The 27,008-nt window shown below is 45.2% G+C and overlaps 1 protein-coding gene and 1 non-coding gene across 5 annotated transcripts; one reads left to right on the top strand and one right to left on the bottom strand.

The window, feature by feature from the left end:
• Nucleotides 1-1,452: 1,452 nt before the first annotated feature.
• On the top strand, nucleotides 1,453-19,450 carry ZNF140 (zinc finger protein 140). 4 transcript variants are annotated; one of them, XM_047696194.1, is made up of 4 exons: nucleotides 1,453-1,581; nucleotides 4,715-4,841; nucleotides 5,405-5,500; nucleotides 16,873-19,449. In XM_047696194.1, exons 2-4 carry the CDS (start codon nucleotides 4,808-4,810, stop codon nucleotides 18,027-18,029), a joined length of 1,287 nt encoding a protein of 428 aa, XP_047552150.1. In that variant the 5' UTR covers nucleotides 1,453-1,581; nucleotides 4,715-4,807; the 3' UTR covers nucleotides 18,030-19,449. The 4 variants fall into 4 exon arrangements, with proteins under 4 accessions (XP_047552150.1, XP_047552149.1, XP_047552151.1 ...); XM_047696193.1 differs by having other exon boundaries at nucleotides 1,475-1,910; XM_047696195.1 differs by lacking the exon at nucleotides 1,453-1,581 and adding an exon at nucleotides 3,736-3,876 and having other exon boundaries at nucleotides 16,873-19,450.
• On the bottom strand, nucleotides 7,894-8,026 carry LOC125082771 (small nucleolar RNA SNORA70). Its single transcript, XR_007122089.1, has one exon. It is a non-coding gene; the product is annotated as a small nucleolar RNA SNORA70 (small nucleolar RNA).
• Nucleotides 19,451-27,008: the final 7,558 nt, after the last annotated feature.

Below are 27,008 nucleotides of genomic sequence, written 5' to 3'. Positions count from 1 at the left end.
CTTCACTCGGTGTCATGTTATCCGGGGCATTTCTTTTTTCTTTAGCCATTTTCACAGCCATTCCATTGTATGGCTATGCCGCAGTTTGTCCACTCATTCACCTGTTGTTGTTTTTAAAGATTTTATTCATTTATTTGACAGAGATCACAAGTAGGCAGAGAGGCAGGCAGAGAGAGAGAGGGAAGCAGGCTCCCCGCCGAGCAGAAAGCCCGATGGGGGGCTGGATCCCAGGACTGCGGGATCATGACCTGAGCCGAAGCCAGAGGTTCATCCCAGTGAGCCACCCAGGCGCCCCTCCACTCACCTGTTAATGGACACCTGAATTGGTAATTTTTGCTATGAAGAATAAAGCTGAGGGGCGCCTGGGTGGCTCGGCGGGTTGGGCGACTGCCTTCGGCTCAGGTCACGACTCCAGGGCCGTGGGATCGACCATCCGCGCATTCCCTCCTTCCTTCGCTCCTTCCACTTTCGATCACGGGCTTTCTCTCTTGCCTGCAAGTATTTTCGCATAAGCCGCTCCCTCCACCGGCTGCGTGCTCCCCGTCCCCGTGGGCCGCCTCTCAGCGAACCTGCACGTTTAGGTGGACAGTTCCTCCTCCCGCCCCACCGGGGCTCTGAGCTCTTTTAGGGCGGGGCGGGGCGGCCACCACATCACCCCCACGGCGCAGGGAGGAAAGGAGCTCCCAGGTCGTTCTGGCGGGGCCGCCATTCCAGCTCCTCTTTCCGGAGCGCGTCAGGGCGGCTCGGAACCGCGAGAACGAGGAGCCGGGGCCAGCCCCGGGGCTGCAGCGTCTGGGCTCGGCCCAAGGGGGCCATCACCGGCCCGGATGCGCCAGTCTCTCGGGACCGCAGTCCCTCACGCGGGGACTCGGTCTACTACAGCTGTCCATGCCGCGGGTCTCTCACGGAAGCGTTGCGGCCGCAGTCGCTCCCGGTTAGGCTCTAGGTCTCGGCTGTGGGAATGGAGCTTTCTGGGAGTCGTAACAGACCAAGGGTAGTTGTCTCAAGGCGCCATTAACTCCCCTGCGGGGGGCTCCAGGAGTCCCCGTGTGTGAGGGCCCTCACAGCCGGGCCGCGGTGGGTCCTGGGACCACGGCGCACACCGGTTCCAGCGCTGAGTGCGCAGGCGCGGGGCGTTCCGGCAGTCCTCGCTTGTGAGGGCAGCTCTCCCTCCCTCGCCCGGGTGCCACGGTGGGTCCTGGGACGTGTAGTCATCTGAGGCCTGCCGGCTCTGTTGCTGTGTGCGCAGGCGCGGGGCGTTCCGGCAGTCGTCGTGCGTGAGGGCCGCTCTCCCGCCCTCGCCCGGGTGCCACGGTGGGTCCTGGGACGTGTAGTCGTCCGAGGCCGGCCGGCTCTGTTGCTGTGTGCGCAGGCGCGGGTCGTTCCGGCAGTCGTCGTGCGTGAGGGCCGCTCTCCCGCCCTCGCCCGGGTGCCGCGGTGGGTCCTGGGACGTGTAGTCGTCCGAGGCCCGCGGCCTGGTCAGGGGTCCGGTCGCCGAGGCTCGGGCAGGCGGAGTTTGCGCGAGCCTGGCGGCGGGGTGCCCAGACGCACAGTCGAAAGTCGGGCTCGCGTCGGCCCCGGGTATGTAGAGCGGCCCTCCCTGCCCGCTCCGCGTTCGCCTCCGGGGGGGCTTGGGCCGAAGGCTCCGTCCGGGGCTCAGGACCGCCTCGCCCACCGGGCCAGAGGCGCCGAGGAAGCGCGCCGTCCTGTGACCCCGTAGAAGGCGGAGGAGTGGCGGGGCTGTGGGTCAGCTCCGGGCTGCCCGGACGCACGCCGTGGTTGGGGGGCGGAGGGGCCCGTGTGGGGCTAGGTCGGCCCGCCGGCCCGCGCTCAGGGCTTCGTTCTCTCCGTGCCAGCTCTGCCGTGTCCCGGTCCCGTCGTCCCCGCGCCGGCCGCGAGCCATGCCTCAGGTAAGCCGCCCCGTCCCCTTCTTTCCGGACGCAGCCGCGCGCTCAGGCCGGGCGGCGCTCTCCGAAAGCCCCCGGCCCGCGGGGCTGCCCTGCGGCGGCTCGCACGGACGGGGGCGTGAGGGGTGCGCGCGAAGCTCTCTCCGCGCCGGCGGGGTTCTGGGCGGCCCGGGAGCCGGCTGAGGCGGCTTGCCTCCTTTCCCCAGAGCTGGGACCACGGCCCGTTTACCCCCGTGTTTTTGTCCGGCGCCTGCTTCCGGCGCCTGTGTCCGTGGGGTCCCCGGACCAGCAGTATCAGCGTCACCGGGGAGCTTCCTGGGGGTGACTGTCCCCGAGCTCCGGCCCGGACCTTCTGAACCGGAGACCCTGGCTGTGCGGCTCCGGGCTGTGCTTCGGTAGTCACTTCCCAGTGATTCCGCCGCGCGGCCCGTCCCAGGGCGGAGGCTGGCGCGGGAGAGCAAGACCTGCGGCAGTGCCGCTTCCCCGCCGTGGGGATGAAAGGCGACCCTCCTGACTCAGGGGCCCTGCTTTCATTTCACTTCTTGACCTCGTGTCCTGTTTGTCTCCAGATCCAGATCCTCCCCGGGTTTTGCTGGGCAGCGCCGTTTCCGTCTGCGTTGCAGAGTCCACCGTTTGGGAAATAGCTTTATTTGTCGATAGTCTTTTAACACGTTTTTTTGGTGGGAGAGGGAGGACGGGCAGAGGGAACTCTTTTTTTTTTTTTTTTTTTTTTAATTAGAGAGCGCAAGCTGGGGGGCAGCAGAGGGAGAGGCAGAAGCAGCCTGGCCGCTAAGCAGAGAGCCAGATGTGGGGCTCGATCCCAGGACCCTGGGATCATGACCTGAGCCCAAGGCAGAGGCTTAACCCACTGAGCCACCCAGGTGCCCGGAAACAACTTTTTTAAACTGTAAAATTTAACTACCCTACACCTGGGGCTCTTATTAGTTTGGTACCTTTAAAAATTTCTGTCCATGCTTAATGATCATGTGGATTATTTAAACCCTGCAAAACCAGACTGTCAAGTGGGGCTTATTGTTACCGCTATCCCTGAGGGGAAGAGTTCTAGGTTCCATCCTGGGAGGTGTTGCATTTCTTCCTTCGGCAGTCGTTTGGGCTTGGCTGCTCACCCTGCTTGTCTGTGACACTGCTCGAGTTACCTCTCAGTTTCACTGCTGTTTCTTCGGGAGTGGGGACAGCTGTGGTGCACTTGAGTGCATGCCCCTTTTCAGGGGTGCTGCTGCTGTCTGCTGTAGTCAGTTCTTACTGATGAAGTTTTTGAATGTAGGTGGGGGCTGGAGCTGACGGCTAAGAAAGAATTCTTGAGACGTCTTTGGTGCAAAAAAGTGACTTTATTAAAACCCAGGGGCAGGACCCGTGGGCAGAAAGAGCTGCTGCATGGAGGCTGTGAGGGTGACTGATTACAAACGGGGGAGTTGGGGGAGGTAAGGAAAAGGGAGGGTTTTGTTTTTGTTGTTATTGTTGTTTTAAGATTTTATTTATTTGACAGAGAGACAGCCAGAGGGAGAGGGAGAAATAGGCTTCCCTTGGAGCGGGGAGCCCAATTCGGGATCTTTTTTTTTTTTTTTTTTTAAAGATTTTATTTATTTATTTGACAGAGAGAGATCACAAGTAGACGGAGAGGAAGGCAGAGAGAGAGAGAGAGGGAAGCAGGCTTCTTGCTGAACAGAGAGCCTGATGTGGGACTCAATCCCAGGACCCTGAGATCATGACCTGAGCCGAAGGCAGCGGCTTAACCCACTGAGCCACCCAGGCGCCCCCAATTCGGGATCTTGACCTAAGCCTAAGGCAGACGGATTAACAACTGAATGACCCAGGTGCCCCAAAAGGGAGGGTTTCAAAAGAACTTTGGTATGCTGAAGAGGACCTATAAGGTATTGGAGGCCTTGCCATTGTCAAGGTGATTGTCCTTGAGGCAGTTGGGAGTTTCCTTCCAGAAGTTAGGTTATTGGTAAGAATGCATTTCTCTTGGGGCGCCTGGGCGCTCGTTGGTGAAGCATCTGCCTTCTCCTGAGGTCCTGGGATCGAGCCCCACATCAGGCTCCCTGCTTGGTGGGAAGCCTGCTTCTCCCTCTTCCTTTTCCCCTGCTTGTGTTTCCTCTCTCGCTGTGTCTCTCTGTCAAATAAATAAATCTTAAAAAAAAAGAAAAGAAGAAGAAGAACACTTTTTTCTTGTAAATCACTAAGATGTTTGTGAACCGAGGGAGACCCACATCTCGCAGAACTTTAATCGCTGTAAATGAACCACTTGTTTTCCCTTCCCTTAGCTTTAGAGCAGCCAGGAATGCTTGAGGAATGTTCCATAGACCCCACCTGGGGGTGTCAGCTTGAGCTTTGTCCCCAGCTTGCCTTCTGCTCCCTTGTCAGTCACCAGGAAGAAACTTGGCCAAATCATATTAAAATAGGGCTGCCATTAAGGAAAGTAAACATTGTTACACACAAAGGGATTGTCTTCACTATTCATTCAGTGTTGTAAGATTCTAAGAACTTTCGCAACAAAAAGCCAGGAATCCACATTGTTCACATGTATACGTCTTTATCTTTCACAAAGTTGTAAATGATCTCAGGACAAATTGTGTTTATTTTTTCTCTTTTTCTTCAGTTATACAATAAAACGAAACAGCTAGGCTCTTACTTACAGTCTTACCAATCACTTAGAATTCTGAAAGCTCCTATTGCTGCTGCTTGTGTCCACTGTCTGCTCTGCGCCATGGGCCTCATTCTACTCCTTGACGAGCATCTTCGGGAGCCTGGGTGTCAGTGGTGCAGGTAACTCTATGTCATTTCAGGGGTCAGTGACTTTCAGAGATGTGGCCATTGACTTCTCCCAGGAGGAGTGGGAATGGCTCCAGCCTGCTCAGAGGGATCTGTACAGACATGTGATGTTGGAGAACTACGGCCACCTGGTCTCACTGGGTAAGTGTGTTCCTCTCAGAATTTGAACTTTGGGATGGCTTCGTGAATCTTGGTTTTCTGATTGAATATTCCCACGGGGGGGTGTGTTAGTTTTCTTTTTGTTTGTTTTTTACTTTTTTTTTTTTTAAGATTTTATTTATTTATTTGACAGAGAGAGAGAGATCACAAGTAGGCAGAGAGGCAGGCAGAGAGAGGGGGAAGCAGGCTCCCTGCTGAGCAGAGAGCCTGATGCGGGGCTCGATCCCAGGACCCTGGGGTCCTGACCTGAGCCGAAGGCAGAGGCTTAACCCACTGAGCCACCCAGACACCCCACTTTTTTTTTTTTTTTAAGCAGTTTTTATTTATAAGTAATTTATACACCCAGTGTGGGGCTCGAACTTAAAACCCGAGATGCATGCTCTACTGCCTGAGACAGCCAGTCACCGGTTTTTTATTTTTCAAAATGGATTATAACCACCTGATCCTTAGACATCTCTCATATTTACATCTGGCTTTTCTTTTAATGTCCCTCTTCTAGGGACTCAAGGACTGATAATTGAATTTATTTCATTTTCCCCAAATAGGTCTTAACATTTCTAAGCCATATGTTGTTTCCTTACTGGAGCAAGGGAGAGACCCCTGGCTGGAGAAAGGAGATGTGAGAAGAGATCTGTTTTCAGGTGAGTAAGTTAATAACAACCCAGTGAATCCGGGAGAAAGCAATACTTTTATATGTTGGTTGTAAAGTTTTCCCTTAAAGATACAAGACATATGGGGACTATGAAATCTTGTCCATAGCCCCATGAGGAACCACTTTGCGTCCTCTTACCAGTCTATCTTCAGTGCTCTTATCCTTTCCCTGCTTTGTCACAGACAGATGTGTTCTTTCTTTCCATTGTGAGCTCTGTCTGGGCTCTAAGTTTCATTTCTTTTTGGCGACTTCTCCCTTTCTTTCTTGAAACTGACCTATGTTTCTGTTGCCTAAATTAAAAGGTATATATTGTTTCTGTAAACTTTGTTCTGTTTAACCATCTTGGAAAGACTAATTCATTACTTTTTGGTCAGTTGATGGGTTTATTCATTCACTCACACATTCTCTTAATATTTATTTATTTACTTTTTAAAGATTTTATTTATTTATTTGTCAGAGAGACAGAGAGCACAAGCAGGCAGAGTGGGGAAGTAGAGGCAGAGAGAGAAGCAGGCTCCCCACTGAGCAAGGAGCCCGATGCAGGACTCGATCCCAGGACCCTGGGATCATGACCTGAGCCGAAGGCAGAGGCTTAACTGACTGAGCCACCCAGGCGTCCCTCTCTTATTATTTAGTTAAAAGACTTTCTCTTAGGTGCTACAAAGAGGAGAAAGTATAAAAGAGTGTAATAACTATCAAAGAAGTTATAGCCTAGTGAGATAAAATAGGTCTGGAAGTGACTACATTACATGTCCTCAAATTTGCAGTTCAGCAATAAGGAGAAAGGAATTCCAGTTGGTGTTTTAGGCCTATGTGATAATGTGCAGGGGTAGTAGTAATAGAAACGTAAAAGTCAGGAGAAGGATCCGTTTTGGAGAAAAAAATGATGAATTCGTTTGAGATAAGCTTGGTGTAGGTAGAGGATGGTATTTCTAAGTGAGGATTTGCACTAAGCTGTTGGAATATATGGTAGGAAACAGTTCCAGTTAGAGATGTACATGTGGGAATCTTAGTATTAAGCAAAATTGAAGCCATCAGACTGAGATGTCACCTTGGGTTAATAACAAAATTCCGGTTGAAGCTCTTTAAAAATAAATGGCCATTGCCCCCCCCACCCCCGGAAGATTCTGACACAGAAGATCTACGGAGCTTAAATTCTACATCGATGAAAAGTTGTGCAAGTTCTTCAGTTGATTCTGAAGCTTCTAATGGCGGTACCTGACCTGTCCCTGAGATAGCAGGAGGAATGCTTACATGGACAGAGAAGCAGCGGCTCGGAGAGCCTGATGAGGGACAGGAGCAGGTGCCATGGAAACAGCTGCAGCTGTGAGAGCCGTGGTGGTAGTGACTGTCCTGTGCCCCAGAGACTTTCAGGAGGGTAGGAGAGAGCAGGTGTGGGCGGAAGTCGTGAACTGGAGCAGGTGCTGGGAGATTTCTCTTTTCCAGTAGGAGTTGAAGAACAGTGTCCTCTTCTTAATCTTGTAAGAGCAATAAAACTGTTAGAACTATGTATAAGGGAAGTGAGGTAGAGGACAAAGGTAGAAAAGTTGTCTCTAATTCCACTAGTTCATTCGTTCTTTCATTCATTCATTTATTCACTTTCTTTTCTTAAACACTTTTTTTAAAAATTTATTTATTTGACAGAGAGAGAGATCACAAGTAGAGAGGCAGGCAGAGAGAGAGGAGGGAAGCAGGCTCCCTGCTGAGCAGAGAGCAGAGAGCCTGGGGCTCGATCCGAGGACCCTGAGATCATGACCTGAGTTGAAGGCAGAGGCCCTAACCTTCTGAGCCACCCAGGTGCCCCTATTCACTTATTTTTTAAGTGATCTCTCGGCCCAGCGTTGGGCTTGTACTCTTGAGGCCGAGACCAAGACTCACATGCGCTACGTACTGAACCAGCCTGGTGTCCCTCCACAACTTTAATACAGCTCTTCGAATTTTTATGTGTTCATTCTAGTAGCCCTCCTCACCCTTATTTTAGCAGGAAGTAGGATTTGTTGGTGGGCATGAATAAGGAGGGGGCAATGCTAAGGTTCGCATGAGCACAGGGCCCATCGTTTGTCCAGGAGGCCACAGTTAGGGATGTGTTTGACCCTACAGACAGTTGCATTGAACTGCTTTTCAGCCATCATGGCTTCAAATTTTTGTCCTTTAAAGCAAGTAAAGTCCCACTTCTTGGCGATGTGATCTTCCGGCAGCCCCAGGGAACTTGGCCCTGTGTCGGCCCTCCATCACTTGCTCTGCCCGTCAGTATGGATGGACATGATTTGGCCTATGTGGACCTTGGCCACTGTGCCCCAAGGTTTCCCAAGGGCACCCCACATACCTGTTTGGAGCCTGTATTGGGGGCAGCATGAGTTCAGATGTGTGTCCACCAGAGCAAGCTGTGTCTAGGGTCCTGTAAGGCAACACATAAGCAACAGGCCACGTACACTACTGAGCAGGCCACTGGTTGCCACCGTCGCACACCAGACCCTCCATGGGGAGGCCGCATGGTTGGCTTTGTTGTCTGCAGTGCAGAACTTTTGTAGGAAGGTGACGTATCACACAGAAATAATGCATAAAACGTAAATGTGCAGGGATGCCTGGGTGGCTCAGTTGATTGAGCAGCTGCCTTCGGCTCAGGTCATGATCCCAGCGTCCTGGGATCGAGTCCCACATCGGGCTCCTTGCTCGTCCGGGAGCCTGCTTCTCCCTCTGCCTCTGCCTGCCATTCTGTCTGCCTGTGCTCGCTCTCTCTCCCTCTCTCTCTCTCTGAAAAATAAATAAATAAAATCTTTAAAAAAAAAAAACAAAAACGTAAATGTGCAGCCTAACAAATGATTGGAAGGTACTGACGTAACCACCACCCCGGTCGGTAAGCAGAACACTGCCGGGTGTCTGCGAGCGCTCTGTGTGATCACAGAAGGCCCAGAGCAGCCTTCTCCTTACTTTAATGGGAGTAACTTGCCCTGTTGGTTACTTGACAGACTTGTCAAGTGTTTGTGTTTCTAATCACTACAGCTTAGGTGTGTATGTTTGTGAACTTTATATATAAAGTTATATATATATAAAGACGGGTCCATACTGTGTACTATGTTTCGCTTCTCAAAATTACTTCTCAGACTTACACATTTTGCGTATGACTCCAGTAGTTTGTTTCATCGTGCAAGTCAGCACTCCCCTTTCTTTCTTCTATTATCGAGGCCTTCGTGGGTTGTTTGCATTTTAGGGCTGTCGCAAGCCGTGTTACCACTGTCCCTGCATCCTGGCACAGACTGGCCGGATTTCCTGTGGTCTGTGTCTGGGACTGGAATGCTGGGTCAGGGGACAGTGACCTCTTTCTTATCATTAGATTATGCCTCATCTGTGAGCTGCCTCTTGAAGGTTTTTGCTCATTTATGTATTGGATTCTCTGTCGTTTTCTTTTCTTTTTTTTTTTTTTTTAAGATTTTATTTATTTATTTGACACAGAGACAGAGAGAGAGATCACAAGTAGGCAGAAAGGCAGGCAGAGAGAGCGGGGAAGCAGGCTTCCCCACTGAGCAGGGAGCCCGACGTGGGGCTTGATCCCGGGACCGCAGGAGCATGACCTGAGCTGAAGGCAGAGGCTTTAACTCACTGAGCCACCCAGGCCCCCCCATAAATGCCTTTTAAGTGTGTTTTATAGCTGGGTTGTCTTGTCCTACAGGATGATGAAATGTTTCTGTTTCTCTGTATGTCTTATAACTTGAATTTTAACCCATTGATTTTCACGTTTTAAGACTTTGGGTCTTGTTTAAGTTCTGTTGGAGACAGTCATTGTTTAGGCCGGTTGTCAGTATGGGTAAGTTGAGGCCATCAGTTGTAACCTCTCTCCTGTGTACGTGGTTCTAGGACAGTCCTGGTTTGTTTTGTTTTGTTTTGTTTTTAAGATTTTATTTATTTGACAGACAGAGACCACAAGTAGGCAGAGAGGCAGGCAGAGAGAGAGAGGAGGAAGCAGGATCACTGCCAAGCAGAGAGCCCAATGTGGGGCTCGATCCCAGGACCCTGAGATCATGACCCGAACCGAAGGCAGAGACCTAACCCACTGAGCCACCCCGGCGCCCTAGGACAGTCCTGTTTTTAAAGCCTTTGTAGGGGGCACCTGGGTGGCTCAGTGGGTTAAAACCTCTGCCTTTGGCTCAGGTCATGATCTCAGGGTCCTGGGATCAAGCCCCGCATCGGACTCTGCTCAGCAGGGAGCCTGCTTCCTCCTCTCTCTCTGCCTGCCTCTCTGCCTACTTGTGATCTCTGTCTGTCAAATAAATAAATAAAATCTTTAAAAATAAATAAATAAATAAATAAAGCCTTTGTAGGTCTCCAGTATTTGTCATGCATATGTACCTCCTGCTGGCCTTTCTGTACCTGGGCAGTGGGTTCTCCTGTGTTTCCAGTTTTCAGTTTCTAGTGTGGTATATAGGGTCAGATCCATGCATGCACAACTCAGGGATGAGCTCAGGATTTCATACACGACTTCATGGGAGCACTTTCTTGAGCTCCCTCTCCTACCCTTTCTGGCTCTCAGGCCCCCTCTTTCAGGTCTTCTGGGTAAAAGGGAGACCTTTAGTTTCCCCTCTGCTCTGTACCTCCTGCTGTGTCTGCCTCTGCAGCCGAGTAACAAGGAGACAGAGTGAAAAAGAGGAAAATGGGTATTATTCCTGTGCTGCAGGGAACATAGATTTCTCTTTTCTTTTTTACAGAGATTTTATTTATTTGAGAGAGAGAGTGAGCAGGAGCTGGGGGAAGGGCAGAGGGAGAGGGAGAAAGGAGCCTGATGTGGGACTCCATCCCAGGATTCCAAGATGACGTCCTGAACCAAATGTGGATGCTTAACCAACTGAGCCGTCCAGGTGCCCCAAGATGAACAACTTTGAAGGGGAGGGAAGATTATATCAATTTGTGACTTTCCGAGTGTCGGATCTTTGTGGGTTACTTGACTCTATCAGTTCATTAGGCAGTTGAGTATCTGACGCAGGAGCTTAACAAAGAGATCACTGTGCTTCTCAAACTTTAGTCATTTGGAGAGGTTTTTTTCTTCTTGTTCTTTTTCTTTTTTTAGATTGATTTATTTTAGAGAGTGCGTTCACATAAACTGGGAGGGGGAGAGGGAGAGGGAGAGAAATCCTCAAGCAGACTCTCCACTGAGCACAGAGCCTGATGTGGGGCTCGATCCGAGGACTCTGGGATCATGACCTGAGCAGAAGGCAGACACTTAATGACTAAGCCACCCAGGCGCCCCTATTTCTTTTCTTTTCTTTTTAAACTTCTTCCTTTTTTTTTTTTTTTTAAAGATTTTATTTGTCAGGGAGAGAGAGAGCACAGGCAGTGAGGAGCAGAGGGGAAGGGAGAAGCAGCCTCTTCACTGAGCAGGGAGCCCGATGCGGGACTCCATCTCTAGAGCGTGGGATTGTGACCTGCGTGGAAGACAGATGCTTACCTGACTGAGCCACCTACGCACCCAACAGCTTGTTTCTTTTTAGTGCTAAATAATATTGTTTTCTGGATGAACTGGAGTTTACTTTTGCATTCTCCTACTAAAGGGTGTGTGATTGCTTCCAAGTTTGGGCATTTATAAAGAGAGCTGCTATAAACATTGGATTGCAGGCTTTTGTGTGAACCTAAGTTTTGAATTAGTTTGGGTAAATGTCAAAGAGTGCAGTTGTTGAATCATGTGGTAAGAGAATGTTTAGTTAGGAAACATCCAAACTGGACACCTGGGTGGCTCAGTCATTAAGTATCTGCCTTCGGCTCAGGTCATGATCCTGGGGTCCTGCTTCTCCCTCTCCCACTCTTCCTGCCTGTGTTCCCTCTCTCCCTGTGTCTCTGTCAAATAAATAAATAAAACCTTAAAAAAAAACCAAACCTGCCAGACTAATTTCCAAAGTGCTTCTACCATTTTACATTCCTACCAGCAATGAATGATAATAGTCCCTATTGCTCTGCGTCCTTGCCAGCATTTGATGGTGTTAGTGGATTGGATTTTGGACATTGTAATAACTGTGTAGTGGCATCTCATTTTATTTATTTGGTTATTTATTTATTTTTAAATATTTATTTAGTTGAAAGAGACCACAAATAGAGTGGCAGGCAGAGGGAGAGGAGGGAGCCTGATGTGGGGGTCGATCCCAGGACCCTGGGATCATGACCTGCATCAAAGGCAGCTGCTTAACTGACAGAGCCACCCAGGTGCCCTTCATTTCAATTTAGAATTTTCTCATGGCATGTGATGTTGAAGATCTTTCCATATTCTTGCCGTCTGTATATGTTCTTTGGTGATGTTGCTGTTCAGGTCTTTTGCCCATTTTTAAAGTATATTGTTCATTTTCTTATTGTTGAGTTTTAAGAGTTCTTTGTATATTTTTGATACCAAGTCTTATTAGACAGGTCTTCTGCACATATTTTCTCCGTTTGTGACCTGTCTTCTCATTCTCTTGATGTTGGCTTTTGCAGAGCAGAGCTTTTTTACTTTAATGATGCCCAGTTTGTCAATTGTTTTCCTGGATCATGACTTTGGTTGTTGTATCTAAAAAGTCATTGTCATACCTAAGGTCATCTAGGTTCCCCCTATGTTATCTTCTAGGAGTTTTATATTTTTGTGCTTTAGGTTTAGATCTATGATCCATTTTGAGTTAATTTTAGTCAAGAGTATAAGGTCTGTGTCTAAATTCGTTTTTGGCATGTGGATGCATAGTTGTTCTAGGAGTGTTTGTTGAGTAGATGTCTTTGCTCCTTTGTGTTTTCTTTGTCGCCTTGTGAGAGATTAGTTGAGTGTAATTAGGCAGCTCCGTTCCTGAGCTCTCTGTTTGCTCTACTGATCCCATCGTCTCATCTTTCACCGGTACTGCACCGTCTTCATTACTGTCAGTTTACAGTAAGTCTTGAAGTCAGGTAGTGCCAGGCTTATGGCTTTGTTCTTTTCCTTTGGTATCCCATTAGGTATTGTAGGTCTTTTGCTTCTTGATACAAACTTTAAAATCACTTTGTTGAACTCTATAAAATTACTTTTTGGGATTTCATTGTATCTATAGATCAAGTTGGGAAGAACTGACATCTTGACAACATTGAATCCTCCTATGAATGTGGACTTTCTGTTTCTCCGTTTAGTTCTTTTTTTTTTTAATTTTATTTTATTTATCTATTTGAGAGGAAGAAATCACAAGTAGGCAGAGAGGCAGACAGAGAGGGAGAGGGGGAAGCAGGCTCCCTGCTGAGCAGAGAACCCAATGCGGGATTCGATCCCAGGACCCTGAGATCATGACCTGAGCCAAAAGCAGAGGCTCAACCCACTGAGCCTCCCAGGCACCCCTCTCCATTTAGTTCTTAACTTCGTATCTTTCAACAGAGTTTTGTAGTTTTTCTCGTATAAATCTGGTACATTTTGTTAGAATTCTACCTAAGTATTTAATTTTTTGTATGTTAATGTAAACAGTAATGTCTCAGTTTCAGCCTTCCTTTGTTCATTGCTTGTATATGGGAAAGACTGACTTTTTTTTTTTTAAGATTTATTTATTTGACAGACAGAGATCACAAGTAGGCAGAGAGGCAGGCAAAGAGAGGGGGAGGAAGCGGGCTCTCTGCTCAGCAGAGAGCCCAATGCGGGGCCTGATCCCAGGACCCCGGGACCATGACCCGAGCTGCAGGCAGAGGCCACTGAGCCACCAGGTGCCCCGAAAGACTGACTTTTATACATTAACTTTATATCCTGCAATTTTGTTATAATTCCTTACTCCATTTTTTTGGTAAAATTTTTCAGATTCTTTGCATAGATAATAGAGTCATCTACCAAAAAAAGTTTTACTTCTTCCTTGCCAGTCTATATACCTTTTACTTTTCTTGTCTTATTGCATTAGCTAAGAACCGTTATAGCATTGAAAAGTAGTGCTGAGCTGCACCTGGGTGCCGCAGTCGGTTAAGCATCTCACTCTTGGTTTCAGCTCAAATCTGACCTGAGGGTTGTGAGATTGAGCCGTATGTCAGTCTCTTGCACTCAGTGTGGGAGTCTGCTGGAATTTCTCTCCCTCTCCCTCTGCCCCTTCCCCCTGCACTTCCTTTCTCTCACTGAAATAAATAAATAGGTCTTTAAAAAAAAAAATGCTGGGGTGCCTGGGTGGCTCAGTGGGTTAAGGCCTCTGCCTTTGGCTCGGGTCATGATCCCGGGGTCCTGGGATCGAGCCCCGCATCGGGCTCTCTGCTCAGTGGGGAGCCTGCTTCCTCCTCTCTCTCTGCCTGCCTCTCTGCCTACTTGTGATCTCTGTCTAATAAATAAACAAAATCTTTAAAAATAAATAAATAAATAAATAAATAAAAAATGCTGTGAAGTAACATCCTTGCAGTGTTCTTGGTTTTAGCAGAAAAGCTTCAAATTTCTCACCATTAATAGGGTGTTAGCTATAGGTTTTTTGGTGTTCCTTGCAACTTGAGGAAATTCCACGCTATTCCTAGTTTGTTGAGTTTCTTCATGAATGGATGTTGGATCTTGCAAGCCATATCTACTGGTAACACGTTGCCTTAGTTTTTGTCTCAGAATATCTTTTTTTCTCCTTCACCTTGAAGTATAGTTTTTCAGGGTACACAATTCTAGGTTAGTGGGTTTTTTCTCTCTATACTACATTAAGTACTATCTCGATGGTCTTAAGTAACATTGGTGATAGAGAATTTTTTTTTTCCATAAGAAGAAAGTGAGTGCATCTGAGTTTTGCTATGAGTATGTTAGCTGCAGGTTTCTCATAGGAACCCTTCCTTACATTAAGGATGGATCCTTATGGGTGCCTCGGTAGCTCAGTTGGTTAAGTGTGTGACTCTTGGTTTTGGCTCAGGTTGTGATCTCAGGGTTGTGAGATTGAGCCCCACGTCAGGCTCTGTGCTTGGTGTGGAGTCTGCTTGAGATTTGCTCTTCCTCTCCCTTTGCCCCTCCCTCCACTCGCACACACCTTCTCTAAAACAAATAAATCATTAAAAGAAAAAAAAGGGGGGTGCCTGGGTGTGTTAGTTTTTAAACGTCTGCCTTCAGCTCAGGTCATGATCCCAGGGTGCTGGTGTTGCGCCCCACATCGGGCTCCTGCTCAGCGGGAAGCCTGCGTCTCCCTCTCCCACTCCCGCCGCCTGTGTTCCCTCTCTCTCTGTGTCTCTCTGTCAAATAAATAAAATTAAAAAAAAAATCCTTGTATATCTCTAGGCTTTTAATTAGTATAATAACTAAGTTATATCAGATCCATTTGACCTTTACCAAAGAGAGTATGGGCATGGAGGTGATAGGAGGGGGAGGTGACTTTAAGGAAACGAAGCGGGGTGAGAAACATATAATTAGCATTCTATTCGTATTTGGAACCTGGTTTTCTTGGTAGTGCTTTTTATTCGGATTGGTCTGTGAAGCCATATGGCTGGTAGTATATGAAATCTCTGCAGTTAACTCCAGTTCTTTTTCTTTTTCTTTTTCTTCTTTTTAAGATTTTATTTATTTATTTGACAGAGAGAGTGAGAGACACAAGCAGGCAGGGCAGCAGAGGGAGAGGGAGAAGCAGGCTTCCCACTGAGCAGGGAGCCCGATGTGGGGCTCCATCCCAGGACCCTGGGATCATGACCTGAGCCAAAGGCAGTCGCTCAACCAACTGAGCCCCCCAGGCTCCCCAGTTACTTTTTCTAATACCATTAAGTGTCTATGCTTCCCTCATATATCTTGCTGTATTTCTGTTCCCAACTAATTTCTGCAGTGAAGTCTTTCTAGATGAGCTTATCTTGTTTTTTTTTATACCATTGTTTTCTTCTGTGTCCTCTTTATCTTCCTATTTATGTTCTCTGCTCATGAAAAGAATTCGTGTGTTTATATCTCCAGGGCTCTTACTGATTTGCTCCATAGATATGGAATTTGTTTATAGAAGAGCCAGGAAAATAATTTATGATTTACCTCTATTGAGACCATTTTCTTCACTATTGTTTTACTGCCTCCCCACCTTTATCTTTCATGTTAACGTGCCTACCATATAGGTATAGTTCTTGGTGCTTTGTTCATATACCTATTAAAGAAATAGGTCGGGGCGCCTGGGTGACTCAGTGGGTTAAAGCCTCTGCCTTCGACTCAGGTCATGACCCCAGGGTCCTGGGATCGAGCCCTGCATTGGGCTCTGCTCAGCAGGGAGCCTGCTTCCTCCTCCCCTCTCTGCCTGCCTCTCTGCCTGCTTGTGATCTCTGTCTGTCAAATGAATAAATTTAAAAAAAAAATCTAAAAAAAAAAATCCACTTGTTGCTAATGTTTTGCCCCATTCATTTCATTATTTGGTATATAATTTTTTTTCCCTGACAGATCGGACAGTAAATTGCATACATCATGGCCTTTTACCTCCACATATTCCTAGGAATTAGGATATGAGTGAATATATTTTTAAAAAATTCTTCATGTTTGTTGTACTGTTTTGTTCCTCTGGAGAAGATCAGGGCCGATGTTTGACTGTTAAAGGCATCTGATAGGGCGCCTGGGTGGCTCAGTGGGTTAGTGTACAACTCTTGGTTTTGGCTCAGGTCATGGTCTCAGGATCATGAGATCAAGCCCTTTGTCAGGCTCCACACTCAGCAGTGAGTTTGCTTCAGAGTCTCTCCCTCTGCCCGTCCTGCTTGTGGACTCTCACTCTTTCTAATAAATATACCTTAAAAAAACATTTAATGGAAAGACACTGTTAAAACAAAGTTGAGCTTCAGTTATCACTTCGCCAAGTAGAGTACGAGTGAGGATCAGAGACAGTCATTTCCTTTTACTTATTTATTTAAAGTAAGTCACTGTCAGATGTTCCAAAGGCATTAAGTGAACAGTCTGATGTCTTTATGGGACCTGAGGAATATGTGTAGTTTATTAGCAGCATTATGAAATTGTCTTTTTCAAGTCCTTTTTGCCTCGAATAAAATTTAAGTAGAGCTGAGAAAGACGAAAACACATCCTTCCCAAGTATTTATCTTCCTGATAGTATTTTTGGTAGTATTTTTGGTAAGATTTTATTTATTTATTTGTCCGAGAGAGAAGACAAGCAAGAGTGAGCAAGCACAAGCGGGGAGTGGGGGGTCAGAGGGAGAGGCAGACTCCCCACTGAGCAGAGAACCCGACATGGGGCTCGATCCCAGGAGCCTAGGATCATGACCTGAGCTGAAGGCAGATGTTTCACTGACTGAGCCACCCAGATGTTCCCTGTCCTGTTTCATCTCTCTTCTGATGTCTTCTGAATTTCCGGGCATACTGCTCAGATTTCAGTCTATGTGAGAGCTTTGAAAGCCATAGAGTGTTGAGGTGTGTGTGTATGTTTTAATCCCTCATTGAAGAAGTGGAGTGGCTTTACTCAGTATAGAAAAAAAAAATTGTTGTTTTATTTTCAGAGTCAAAGGGTGAGATCAAAGAGTTTTCTCCAAATGTCATATATGAAGATGGCCCGTCCCAGTATTTGGTAGTGGAAAGAATCCTAAACCAAGACCCTGAATATTCCAGTTTTAAAGGAGGCTGGAAGTGTGAGGAGGACACTCAGATGCAAGGAAATCAGGGATGTATCCGGCAAGTGTCAGCCTCTCATCAAGGAGCACTGTCGCAGCGCATGAGTATCAGTACCGGGGAGAGGCCCTATGGATGTCATGAATGTGGAAAAACCTTCAGTCGGCGCTTTTCCCTTGTGTTACACCAGAGAACTCATACTGGAGAGAAACCATACATATGTTCAGAATGTGGTAAAACCTTTAGCCAGATCTCCAACCTTGTGAAACATCAGATGATACATACTGGAAAGAAACCCCACGAGTGTAAGGACTGTAACAAAACATTCAGTTACCTCTCATTCCTTATTGAACACCGGAGAACACATACTGGGGAGAAACCTTACGAATGTACGGAATGTGGAAAGGCCTTTAGCCGTGCCTCAAACCTCACACGACATCAGAGAATTCATATAGGAAAGAAACAGTATATTTGTAGAAAATGTGGGAAAGCCTTTAGCAGTGGCTCAGAACTTATTCGCCACCAGATCACACATACCGGAGAGAAGCCTTACGAATGCATTGAATGTGGGAAGGCGTTTCGCCGTTCCTCACACCTTACGCGGCATCAGAGCACCCATACTACCAAAACCCCCTATGAGTGTAATGAGTGTAGGAAAGCCTTCCGCTGCCACTCATTCCTTATTAAACACCAGAGAATTCATGCTGGAGAGAAGCTCTATGAGTGTGACGAATGTGGTAAGGTTTTCACGTGGCATGCATCCCTCATGCAACATATGAAAATTCATACTGGAGAAAAGCCGTATGCATGTACTGAGTGTGATAAAACCTTCAGTCGGAGCTTCTCCCTCATTCTGCATCAGATAACTCACACTGGGGAGAAACCCTATGTATGTAAGGTATGCAATAAGTCCTTCAGCTGGAGCTCAAACCTGGCCAAACATCAGAGAACACACAGCCTAGAGAACCCCTATGAGTATGAGAATTCGTTCAGTTACCACTCATTCCTTACTGCGCACAACGGGATTCGCACTACAGAGAAAACCTAACAATGTACGGATTCAAAACAAAAGCAGAAACAGTTAATGCCTTACTTTGACTTCAGAGGATTCCTGGAAAGAAGCCTTAAGTGAATATGTTGAATGTGAAGAAGGTGGGTTATACTTGATTCAACATCCTGGAAAGTAGGAGCCCAGGAATGTGTTGGAAAGCCATGAGCACGTTCTTTTTGTAACATCAGAAGATGAAATCAGTACTGAGAAGACTTATCTGGTACGATTCCCTCACTTGACATTTGTAAATTCCTACCAGGGAAGGACACATGGCCAATAAATGTGAGGAAGCTTTTATTGAGAAATTGGCCCCAACTCTGCATCTGTCAGCCCAAACAGGACAGAGCGTGTGGGCAAGAGTCGTTTTCCTTTTTCCCGGACATCAGAAAATTCATAATGAAGCAAAGTCATGCAAATGCAGCGATTTGGCGATGTTTTTATGTACCATGCAATATTTATTAAGTCTGAAAATACTCTCAAGAGAAAAAGCAACCCTATAAATGAACTGAATAGAGGGTGACTTTCTGCTTTATTTCAGAACTGCAGAATTATACCGGGGAGAAACCTGTCATAAGGAGTTTGGCAAGATCTTGAGTTCTGAGAAGTCCTACTAGAGGGAGTTGGGGAGGTTTTTTGGGGGCGCAGGTATTTTTGTTTTAAAGCAAACTCAGACAAGAAAGCTATGAATAAATATTTGGTTTTTAGTTAATTAATCTGGTACTTGCAGAGTTTTTTTCCATAGCATGTATCATTCTGAAAATGCAAATACCACAGTATTGACATCAGCAGTGAAGACTAGTGTGCATTGGTAGAAACGTACATGATCACAGAAACATTTTTCATATCTTAATGCTTTAACTTTGAGATAGAGTGTAGATTTAAGGTTATGCTCACTCATGTTTATCCTTGAATGTAACTAGACCTGTCTTAGCTTGAAGTAAATGTACATGAGGTATGTTGCAGGAAATGCCAAGGTGGTTTTCCTCTTTTGATCCACTTATAGTGGGAACATTACTTTTGTAAGCACATATTTGTCAAAATAAACCAGATGATGTTTTTACTCTCCATGTACACCTTGCCCATTTTTTAATGTCCCAGTTAAAGGTGTATCTTATCTTGGAAGCATCTGCCTCCTTTTAAGGACTGAGCTTGCATTTAGGATGGGTTATATGCAGTTTGGTACTTGAGTAAGTGCCTCATTTAAGTATATTTTAAGTATGGGTGAATCTTTCACCAAGTGAGAGGCTGGCAACCGTCTTTCATTCTGACTGTGATGTAACACATAGCCGTTCCCTGGTAATTTTCTCAACACCTCAGTCTCTGCCAGAACAGTTCCATTGTACACATCCTTCCTTTCCTTTGGAGTAGTAGGTATTACTTTTCCTAGCCGCATGTGGGGGGTCTTTTTTGGATAAAAACGTGTTTATCGGGACACCTGGGTGGCTCAGTTGGTTAAGCAGCTGCCTTCGGCTCAGGTCATGATCCCAGCGTCCTGGGATCAAGTCCCACATCGGGCTCCTTGCTTGGCGGGGAGCCTGCTTCTCCCTCTGCCTCTGCCTGCCATTCTGTCTGCCTGTGCTTGCTCTCTCTCCCTCTCTCTCTGACAAATAAATACATTTAAAAAAAAAAAAAACAAAAAAAACGTGTTTATCATTTTGGAGGTTTGTAATATTCGGGGATATGGCCATAGACTTGTCTCACGAGAAATGGGGCTGATTGGACCCTGACCCGAAGAATTCATAAAGGAATATAATGATTTGGAACTATGGGATCCTCATCCGAGGTTACCATTCCTCCATTCAGAACATGAATTTACACATCTTTGCTTTCTCTTTTAGGAAAAGGGTGTGGCTTTAACCTTCCTGCCTGAATTCCTACTCCAGGTTCTTGAGGAAATGAAGTAAAATTGGTAGAAGTGGGAAGTGGCTTGCATTCTTTCTTGAAGGCTCTGCCCCTCCCTGCCACTCCTGCTCTTTTGAGGGAGGGAAAGTGAGAGAGAGCGTGAGCAGGAGAGGGGCAGAGGAGAGGGAGAAGCAGGCTCCTTGCTGAGTGGAGAACCCCATGCCGGGCTCGATCCCAAGACCCTGAGATTGTGACCTGAGCTGAAGGCAGATGCTTAACCCACTGAGCTGCCCAGGCACCCCTGGCTTCTCTCCCTCTGTATTAAAAAGTTGGGTCTGGACCTAGGAAGAACCATAATCTTTTGAAGTATCTATTTTCTCCCTTTTGTAAGCAGGGCTCTGTATTTCTAAATCAAATGTGACCCTTACTGGAGCAAGGAGGAGTCAAAGAATGGTGGCGAGAGGGTGACAAGAGGCCTGTGATCAGGTCGGTGGGGGTGGTCAGGCAGGGAGTGCCAGTGCATGGAGTGGTCCAGCTTGCCACATGGCTTGAACCGTTTTCTCAAAAATAGTAACTTTCCTTTAAAATCGCCCTCATGCTGTCAAATAAATAAATAAAATCTTTAAAAAAAAAAAAAAAGGGGCGCCTGGGTGGCTCAGTGGGTTAAGCCGCTGCCTTCGGCTCAGGTCATGATCCCAGGTCCTGGGTTCGAGCCCCACGTCGGGCTTTCTGCTCAGCAGGGAGCCTGCTTCCTCCTCTCTCTCTGCCTGCCTCTCTGCCTACTTGTGATTTCTCTCTGTCAAATAAATAAATAAAATCTTTAAAAAAAATAAAAAATATAATCGCCCTCATGAAACATCATTCTCAACTATGTAACTCATCCTAAGGCTAATTAATTTGTGGTAAAGATACATCAGAAAATAACTATGCTTTTATGTATTTATTTGAGAGTTGTTTGAGAGAGAATGCGTGTGCGCACGAGCCGGGGGGAGGGCAGAGGCAGCGAGAGTCTCGGGCAGATGCTCAGTGCTGGGATTGATTCCATGGCCTGAGTGGAAATCAGGGTTTGGCCACTTAACTGATCCACCTAAGGGCCCGTGCTATTATTTTAAATTAAAGTAAATATTTATTTTTATACTTTAAAATTTAATTTTTAATTAAATTTTATGTGGGCTCCACATACATTTAATTTACACTTTAATTAAAATTTACTTTATTTTTAAAAAATATTTATTTGAGAGAGAGACAGTGAGAAACAGCATGAGAGAGGAGGTCAGAGGGAGAAGCAGACTTCCCATGGAGCTGGGAGCCCGATGTGGAACTCGATCCTGGTACTCTGGGATCACAACCTAAGCCAAAGGCAGTTGCTTAACCAACTGAGCCACCCAGGCGCCCCTAAAATTTAACTTAATTAAGTAAATTAAAGATCATTTCTAGATTATACAATAAGAGATATCAAGAGACTTGCTACTGAAAAAAGAAAATGAATAGCTTGTGGCCATTTTCATTATATGATATATTTGTCATATCAAGAAGGTGCTGGCAAGGTTCACATTTGCTTTCGTTCACTGAATTTTAGCACACAAATCTGTTTCATCTTTCCATATTTAACAATGATTTTTTAAAATAAGCTGTAGTGCTTTATAGAGGTAGCAGAAAAGTAAAAAAAGTTGCCAGTTTTTTAAGATGAAAATTTGTTTTAAGATTTTTTTTTAATTTATTTATTTGACAGACAGATCACAAGTAGGCAAAGAGGCAGGCAGAGAGAGAGAGAGGAGGAAGCAGGATCCCTACTGAGCAGAGAGCTCGATGCGGGGCCCGATCCCAGGATCCTGAGATCATGACCTGAGCCGAAGGCAGAGGCTTTAACCCACTGAACCACCCAGGCACCCCTAAGACGAAATTCTGTAACAATAGCCAGATACACTAAGATATAAAAGCAAACAGTAGTAGAAAGGCATGATGTTACATTTTAGAAGGTAATATTTCAGTTACTATTTGTGTTGTTGAGACAAGAAACAGGTGATACGTGGTGTGACCGTCTCTGTACGTGTGAAGGGGTAGGCATCCTGCTGGAACATTTTGAACTTTGTAGTATAAGCTGTTTCTATCTCAGGGGACCTGGGTGGCTCAGTCTGTTTAATGTCTGCCTTGGGCTCAGGTCGTGATTCCGGGGTCCCGGGATCTAGCCCCGCATCAGGCTCCCTGCTCAGTGGGGAGTATGCTTCTCCCTCTACCCTCTGCTCATGCTCTCTCTCACTTGCTGTCTCTCTCTCAATAAAATCTTTTTTTAAAAAAAGATGTTTGTGTCTCAGACACAATTCTATTATGTCTGCATATTCAAGATGTGTAAAATTCGGTGAAATAAACTCAGGCATGGTTGCAACCATTATTTCAGTCAAGGCTGTTACCAGACTTTCATTCTTCTGTCATTTTTTAAGTTATCCATACGTTGTAAAAGCATCATACTCCCAATGAAGAGGTCTTTCCTCAGTGGAACATATAACACATGATGTCTTTTCTGGAATATGACTCCATATATTATTTCTGCGTGAAGCCTTGTTTAATTGAGTTGACCTTCAGGATAATTATCTTGTACACAGTCCCTCGGAGTGTATAGCTGAATGGCTCTCCACATCTGGCACACTGACGTGCAGTTGTCATGCAGACGTGCCTGTCTCATGCTGCGGCAGTTTTTACTGGTCTCTCCTCAAGAGAGTGCAAGTTGTTAGTATGAGCTTGGGTTTAACTGCACTTATAATGTCTTCAAAAAGTCTACTTCCAAATAGCCTGCAGAATTGTGGCAGCAACCACATAGTTACAAAAATCCTGGTTTTTTTTGTTTTTCGTTTTTTGTTTTTTTGGTTTTTTTGGATTTTAATTAATTTTTTATTTTTTCAGCATAACAGTATTCATTATTTTTGCACCACACCCAGTGCTCCATGCAATCCGTGCCCTCTACAATACCCACCACCTGGTGCCCCCAACCTCCCACCCCCCACCCCTTCAAAATTCTCAGATCGTTTTTCAGAGTCCATAGTCTCTCATGGTTCACCTCCCCTTCCAATTTCCCTCAACTCCCTTCTCCTCTCAATCTCCCCTTGTCCTCCATGCTATTTGTTATGCTCCACAAATAAGTGAAACCATATGCTAATTGACTCTCTCTGCTTGACTTATTTCACTCAGCATAATCTCTTCCAGTCCCGTCCATGTTGCTATAAAACTTGGGTATTCATCCTTTCTTTTTTCTTTTTCTTTTTTTTTTTTTTACAGCTTTATAAACATATATTTTTATCCCCAGGGGTACAGGTCTGCGAATCACCAGGTTTACACACTTCACAGCACTCACCATAGCACATACCCTCCCCAATATCCATAACCCCACCCCCCTCTCCCAACCCCCTCCCCTCATCAACCCTCAGTTTGTTTTGTGAGATTAAGAGTCACTTATGGTTTGTCTCCCTCCCAATCCCATCTTGTTTCATTTACTCTTCTCCTACCCCCTCAACCCCCCATGTTGCATCTCCTCTCCCTCATATCAGGGAGATCATATGATAGTTGTCTTTCTCCGATTGACTTATTTCGCTAAGCATGATACCCTCTAGTTCCATCCACGTCGTCGCAAATGGCAAGATTTCATTTCTTTTGATGGCTGCATAGTATTCCATTGTGTATATATACCACATCTTCTTTATCCATTCGTCTGTAGATGGACATCTAGGTTCTTTCCATAGTTTGGCTATTGTAGACATTGCTGCTATAAACATTCGGGTGCACGTGCCCCTTCGGATCACTACGTTTGTATCTTTAGGGTAAATACCCAGCAGTGCAATTTCAGGGTCATAGGGTAGTTCTATTTTCAACATTTTGAGGAACCTCCATGCTGTTTTCCAGAGTGGTTGCACCAGCTTGCATTCCCACCAACAGTGTAGGAGGGTTCCCCTTTCTCCGCATCCTCGCCAGCATCTGTCATTTCCTGACTTGTTAATTTTAGCCATTCTGACTGGTGTGAGGTGATATCTCATGGTGGTTTTGATTTGTATTTCCCTGATGCCGAGTGATATGGAGCACTTTTTCATGTGTCTGTTGGCCATCTGGATGTCTTCTTTGCAGAAATGTCTGTTCATGTCCTCTGCCCATTTCTTGATTGGACTATTTGTTCTTTGGGTGTTGAGTTTGCTAAGTTCTTTATAGATTTTGGACACTAGCCCTTTATCTGATAAGTCGTTTGCAAATATCTTCTCCCATTCTGTCAGTTGTCTTTTGGTTTTGTTGACTGTTTCCTTTGCTGTGCAAAAGCTTTTGATCTTGATAAAATCCCAAAAGTTCATTTTTGCCCTTGCTTCCCTTGCCTTTGGGGATGTTCCTAGGAAGATGTTGCTGCGGCTGAGGTCGAAGAGGTTGCTGCCTGTGTTCTCCTCGAGGATTTTGATGGATTCCTTTCTCACATTGAGATCCTTCATCCATTTTGAGTCTATTTTCGTGTGTGGTGTAAGGAAATGATCCAATTTCATTTTTCTGCATGTGGCTGTCCAATTTTCCCAACACCATTTATTGAAGAGTCTGTCTTTTTTCCATTGGACATTCTTTCCTGCTTTGTCGAAGATGAGTTGACCATAGAGTTGAGGGTCCATTTCTGGGCTCTCTATTCTGTTCCATTGATCTATGTGTCTGTTTTTGTGCCAGTACCATGCTGTCTTGATGATGACAGCTTTGTAATAGAGCTTGAAGTCCGGAATTGTGATGCCACCAACTTTGGCTTTCTTTTTCAATATTCCTTTGGCTATTCGAGGTCTTTTCTGGTTCCATATAAATTTTAGGATTATTTGTTCCATTTCTTTGAAAAAAAATGGATGGTACTTTGATAGGAATTGCATTAAATGTGTAGATTGCTTTAGGTAGCATAGACATTTTCACAATATTTATTCTTCCAATCCAGGAGCATGGAACATTTTTCCATTTCTTTGTGTCTTCCTCAATTTCTTTCATGAGTACTTTATAGTTTTCTGAGTATAGATTCTTAGTCTCTTTGGTTAGGTTTATTCCTAGGTATCTTATAGTTTTGGGTGCAATTGTAAATGGGATGGACTCCTTAATTTCTCTTTCTTCTGTCTTGTTGTTGGTGTAGAGAAATGCAACTGATTTCTGTGCATTGATTTTATATCCTGACACTTTACTGAATTCCTGTACAAGTTCTAGCAGTTTTGGAGTGGAGTCTTTTGGGTTTTCCACATATAGTATCATATCATCTGCAAAGAGTGATAGTTTGACTTCTTCTTTGCCGATTTGGATGCCTTTAATTTCCTTTTGTTGTCTGATTGCTGAGGCTAGGACTTCTAGTACTATGTTGAATAGCAGTGGTGATAACGGACAATCCTGCCGTGTTCCTGACCTTAGCGGAAAAGCTTTCAGTTTTTCTCCATTGAGAATGATATTTGCGGTGGGTTTTTCATAGATGGCTTTGATAATATTGAGGTATGTACCGTCTATCCCTACACTTTGAAGAGTTTTGATCAGGAAGGGATGCTGTACTTTGTCAAATGCTTTTTCAGCATCTATGGAGAGTATCATATGGTTCTTGTTCTTTCTTTTATTAATGTGTTGTATCACATTGGTTGATTTGCGGATGTTGAACCAGCCCTGTAGCCCTGGAATAAATCCCACTTGGTCGTGGTGAATAATCCTTTTAATGTGCTGTTGAATCCTATTGGCTAGTACTTTGGCGAGAATTTTTGCATCTGTGTTCATCAAGGATATTGGTCTGTAGTTCTCTTTTTTGATGGGATCCTTGTCTGGTTTTGGGATCAAGGTGATGCTGGCCTCATAAAATGAGTTTGGAAGTTTTCCTTCTATTTCTATTTTTTGGAACAGTTTCAGGAGAATAGGAATTAGTTCTTCTTTAAATGTTTGGTAGAATTCCCCCGGGAAGCCGTCTGGCCCTGGGCTTTTGTTTGTTTGGAGATTGTTGATGACTGTTTCAATCTCCTTACTGGTTATGGGTCTGTTCAGGCTTTCTATTTCTTCCTGGTTCAGTTGTGGTAGTTTATATGTCTCTAGGAGTGCATCCATTTCTTCCAGATTGTCAAATTTGTTGGCGTAGAGTTGCTCATAGTATGTTCTTATAATTGTCTGTATTTCTTTGGTGTTCGTTGTGATCTCTCCTCTTTCATTCATGATTTTATTTATTTGAGTCCTTTCTCTTTTCTTTTTGATAAGTCTGGCCAGGGGTTTATCAATCTTATTAATTCTTTCAAAGAACCAACTCCTAGTTTCGTTGATTTGTTCTATTGTTTTTTTGGTTTCTATTTCATTGATTTCTGCTCTAATCTTTATGATTTCTCTTCTCCTGCTGGGTTTAGGGTTTCTTTCTTGTTCTTTCTCCAGCTCCTTTAGGTGTAGGGTTAGGTTGTGTACCTGAGACCTTTCTTGTTTCTTGAGAAAGGCTTGTACTGCTATATATTTTCCTCTCAGGACTGCCTTTGTTGTGTCCCACAGATTCTGAACCGTTGTGTTTTCATTATCATTTGTTCCCATAAATTTTTTCAATTCTTCTTTAATTTCCTGGTTGACCCATTCATTCTTTAGAAGGATGCTGTTTAGTCTCCATGTATTTGGGTTCTTTCCAAATTTCCTCTTGTGATTGAGTTCTAGCTTTAGAGCATTGTGGTCTGAAAATATGCAGGGAATGATCCCAATCTTTTGATACCGGTTGAGACTTGATTTAGGACCAAGAATGTGATCTATTCTGGAGAATGTCCCATGTGCACTAGAGAAGAATGTGTATTCTGTTGCTTTGGGATGAAATGTTCTGAATATATCTGTGATGTCCATCTGGTCCAGTGTGTCATTTAAGGCCTTGATTTCCTTGTTGATCTTTTGCTTGGATGATCTGTCCATTTCAGTGAGGGGAGTGTTAAAATCCCCTACTATTATTGTATTCTTGTCGATGTGTTTCTTTGATTTTGTTATTAATTGGTTTATATAGTTGGCTGCTCCCGCGTTAGGGGCATAGGTATTTAAAATTGTTAATCTTCTTGTTGGACAGTTCCTTTGAGTATGATATAGTGTCCTTCCTCATCTCTTATTATAGTCTTTGGCTTAAAATCTAATTGATCTGATCTAAGGATTGCCACT

Source organism: Lutra lutra, chromosome 12 (assembly GCF_902655055.1).
Source record: "Lutra lutra chromosome 12, mLutLut1.2, whole genome shotgun sequence".
Taxonomy (NCBI): domain Eukaryota; kingdom Metazoa; phylum Chordata; class Mammalia; order Carnivora; family Mustelidae; genus Lutra; species Lutra lutra.
Note: the sequence above shows the minus strand (reverse complement) of the source record. Positions and strands in the feature narration are given on the sequence as shown.